The sequence below is a fragment of the Penaeus monodon genome, chromosome 23 (assembly GCF_015228065.2).
Source record: "Penaeus monodon isolate SGIC_2016 chromosome 23, NSTDA_Pmon_1, whole genome shotgun sequence".
NCBI lineage: Eukaryota > Metazoa > Arthropoda > Malacostraca > Decapoda > Penaeidae > Penaeus > Penaeus monodon.
Window position 1 is genome coordinate 15,469,784 of NC_051408.1, and position 4,126 is coordinate 15,473,909.

Genomic DNA, 4,126 nt, shown 5'->3' on the forward strand with positions numbered 1-4,126 from the left:
TGCCGAGGCCCAGCCAGAGCCCCGTGCCCTAACCCCGTGTCCCCGCAGATCCTCCCAGCAAGCCCGGCAAGCCCGAGGTGAAGGACTACGACCGGACGTGGTGCGACCTCAAGTGGAAGGCCCCCGAGAGCGACGGCGGCGCCCCCATCACCCACTACATCATCGAGAGGAAGGACAAGTTCTCCTCCAAGTGGGTCAAGCACTGCGACACCAAGAGCAGCAAGCCCGAGTTCAAGGTGGAAGACCTCACCGAGGGCCAGACCTACCAGTTCCGCGTCAAGGCTGTCAACAAGGCCGGCCAGAGCAAGCCTTCAGATCCTTCTGATAACTTCACTGCTAAGGCCAAGTTCCGTATGTATCTTCTTGCTGTTTATCATCAATGTCTGAGAATAGATTTGTTAGAGTAGCTGCACCAATCTTATTACCAAATTTTATGAAATCTAGTGCAGGAACTTCATTAATTCCCATCTTTCCCTGCTTGTCCTCCGCAGTTGCCCCCGTGATCGACCGCTCCAACCTGGACGACATCCGCGTGCGCGCCGGCCAGATGATCAAGTTCGACGCCCGCGTGACCGGCGAGCCCGTCCCCAAGAAGACGTGGTTCATCAACAAGGCCCGCCAGGAGGGCGACAAGGACGGCATCAAGATCGACGAGGAGGACCACCGCACCAAGCTGGTCATCCCGTCTTGCACTCGCGCCCACAACGGCACCTTCGTCATCAAGGCTGAGAACACAGCCGGCAAGGACGAGGTCACCATTGAAGTCATCGTTCTTGGTAAGGTTTTCTTGCTTCAGGGTGATTGTTTTGTCCTGACACGGAATATATGATTTACCAGCTGATGCAACACCAATAATATTTTAATTGAAATCTGTCTTTGCCTACACAGACAAGCCCGGCAAGCCAGAGGGACCACTCAAGGTGTCCGACGTCCACAAGGAGGGATGCACACTCAGGTGGAAGGAGCCTCTGGACGATGGCGGTGCCCCCATTGAGCAGTACATCGTAGAGAAGCTGGACACCGAGACCGGCCGCTGGGTCCCAGCAGGCAGGTCCCGCGAGCCCAACATGGTGGTCGAGAACCTGGAGCCAAACCACGAGTACAAGTTCCGCGTGTCGGCCATCAACAGCGAGGGCGAGTCTGAGCCTCTGGAGGGCTTGGACACCATCATCGCCAAGAACCCCTTCGATCCCCCAGATCCCCCAGGCAAGCCTGAGCCCACCGACTGGGACAAGGACTTCGTCGAGCTCAAGTGGACCAAGCCGGCCAAGGACAACGGCGCCCCCATCACGGGCTACATTATCGAGAAGCGCGACGAGGCTTCCGGCAAGTGGATCAAGGCGGCCGAGGTCAGGGGTCAGGAGCCTAAGGGCCGTGTCAACAACCTGGACGAGGGCGAGACCTACGAGTTCCGCGTCCGAGCCGTCAATGAGGCTGGCCCTTCAGATCCATCTGAGCCTAGCAAGCCCGTTACTTGCAAGCCTAGGAAGTGTAAGTATTGCAGACTCTTCCTATTATTTCTTTCTCTATCGTTGAGGTAATTTCAGAAATATCGGATATGTGAATACATTAGCCAGTGAAATTCTTAAACCAGACCCTTTCTAATGATTCCTTTCCCAACAGTGGCTCCTAAGATCGACCGCCGCAACCTCCGCGATCTGACGGTTCGCGAGGGAGAGCCCATCCTCATCGACGTGAAGGTGATTGGTGAGCCCGTTCCTGAGACCGAATGGTTCCTTGGTAAGAAGTCTGTCAAGGAGACCAACACCATCTCCATCAAGAACGTTCCTTACAACACCAAATACATCAACGATGAGCCTCTCCGCAAGCACTCTGGCGTGTACAAGATCGTGGCCACTAACCAGCACGGCCGCGACGAGGCCGAAGTCAGCATCACCGTCATTTCCAAGCCTGGCAAGCCCGAAGGACCTCTTGAGGTGTCCGGCATCCACAAGGAAGGATGCAAGCTCAACTGGAAGCCACCCAAGGACGACGGCGGCGTGCCTGTCGAGGGCTACATCGTCGAGAAGTTCGATCCCGACATGGGCTTGTGGCTGCCAGTGGGCAAGTCCAGCAACCCCGAGATGGAGGTGACTGACCTCACTCCCGGACACGAGTACGAGTTCCGCGTGAAGGCCTTCAACAAGGAGGGCGAATCCGAACCGCTGGTGACGCTCTCGCCCATCACGGCCAAGGACCCCTTCACTGTTCCTGGCAGGCCCGGAGCTCCTCAGGCCACGGACTGGGACGCCACGCGCATCGACATCAAGTGGACCGAACCCATTGACGATGGCGGCTCTCCCATCACTCACTACGTTGTTGAGAAGAGGGATAAGTACACGTAAGTAATTTTTTTTTTTTTTTATCCATCCATTTATGCACACTCATATTTATATACACACTACTCTCCCCTAAGATTTAGCTTGGAAAAGTAACAATCTCCTCCCCCATAGCAATCTGTGGGAGAAGGCTGGTGAGTCTGACGGCCCCGAATGCAAGGCCTCTATCACCAACCTGACGGAAGGCATGGAGTACCAGTTCCGCGCCATCGCCGTCAACCGCGCCGGACCCGGAGAGCCTGGCGACCCGAGCAAGACCATCACTGCCAAGGCCAGATTCGGTGCGTATTGAGTCCGCTTTCATGTTTTTTCGGGCTATACGATTGAAACGGGTGGTTGTTTAAGGTTTCAAAGAAAATAATTCTATGATAATATACCAAGTCACTAAAAAAGGGATTAGTATATTTAATGAAGGGCACGCGGTCACTTTACTGAAGTACATGGGACTAATGCATTATACCCTCTCTGTAGTTCCTCCGAGGATCGACCGCAAGAACCTGCGCGACATCACCGTGTCCGCGGGCTCCATGATCAAGTACGACTGCGACATCTCCGGCGAGCCTCCTCCGTCCGTCACCTGGACCTTCGACAACCGCAAGCTGGACTCCAACCGCCACGTCAACATCACCAACGTGGACTACAACTCCAAGCTGGTGATCCGAGAAGCGGTGCGCGATGACACCGGCGAGTACACCATCCAGGCCACTAACAGCTCTGGCAAGGACCAGGTGACCGTGCGCGTGACCGTCACCGACAAGCCCATGCCGCCCGAGGGCCCCATCCAGGTGTCCGACGTCCGTGGCACTGGATGCAAGCTCAAGTGGAAGCGCCCCAAGGACGACGGCGGAAGCCCCATCGAGTACTACCAGGTGGAGAAGCTGGATCCCAACACTGGGCTCTGGGTTCCTGCCGGGCGCTCGAACGGCCCCGAGCCCAGCGCCGAGCTCAACAACCTCACCCCCGGAAATGAGTACCAGTTCAGGGTCCGCGCCGTCAACGCCGAGGGCGAGTCTGAGCCCCTGAAGGCCGAGGAGCCTGTCCTCGCCAAGGATCCTTACGGTAAACACAGAGGATTCGTCGTGTGCTTTGCAATACACCTCGATACACGTGGCTCTTTTATTTATATGACATCCACTAAAATGTTTTCTTCTTTCTTATTGTTTCTAACCTTTATTCACAGAGGAGCCAGGCGCGCCCGAGAACCTGCAGGTGGCCGACTACGACCAGAACAAGGTCGACCTCAAGTGGGAGCCCCCGAAGAGCGACGGTGGCGCGCCCATCCAGAAGTACATCATCGAGAAGAAGGACAAGTACGGCGGCTGGGACAAGGCGTGCGAGGTGCCGGCCAGCAGGACCAGCTGCTCCGTGCCCGACCTGATCGAGGGCGAGACGTACGAGTTCCGCGTGCGCGCCGTGAACCCCGCCGGGCCCGGCCTGCCGTCCAACACCACGCCGCCCGTCACCGTCAAGCCGAGGAACATGCCGCCCAAGATCGACCGCACCAACCTGAACCCGGTGCGCATCAAGGCCGGCCAGAGCTTCAACTTCGACGTGAACATCTCAGGCGAGCCCGTGCCCGACAAGAAGTGGCAGCTCAAGAAGAAGGACATCAAGCCCAGCGGCGCCATCCTCATCAAGTACAGCGACTACAACACCAAGCTGCGCGTGTCGGGCGCCTCGCGCGAGGAGAGCGGCACCTACACCATCATGGCCGAGAACTGCAACGGCAAGGACAGCGCCGACGTCGAGGTCATCGTCCTCGGTGAGTGGCGTCGCGCGCCCGCGCT

General features: G+C 57.3%; 1 protein-coding gene across 1 annotated transcript in view; it reads left to right on the top strand.

Moving 5' to 3' along the window:
* The window catches only part of LOC119588147 (twitchin-like), a gene marked incomplete in the record, with an annotated part of 124,648 nt that overhangs the window by 93,686 nt on the left and 26,836 nt on the right, over positions 1–4,126 (top strand). Inside the window, 7 exon segments of the mRNA XM_037936853.1 lie at positions 49–351; positions 492–776; positions 889–1,491; positions 1,624–2,341; positions 2,454–2,620; positions 2,811–3,398; positions 3,520–4,101. Coding sequence (XP_037792781.1) covers positions 49–351; positions 492–776; positions 889–1,491; positions 1,624–2,341; positions 2,454–2,620; positions 2,811–3,398; positions 3,520–4,101 — 3,246 coding nt within the window.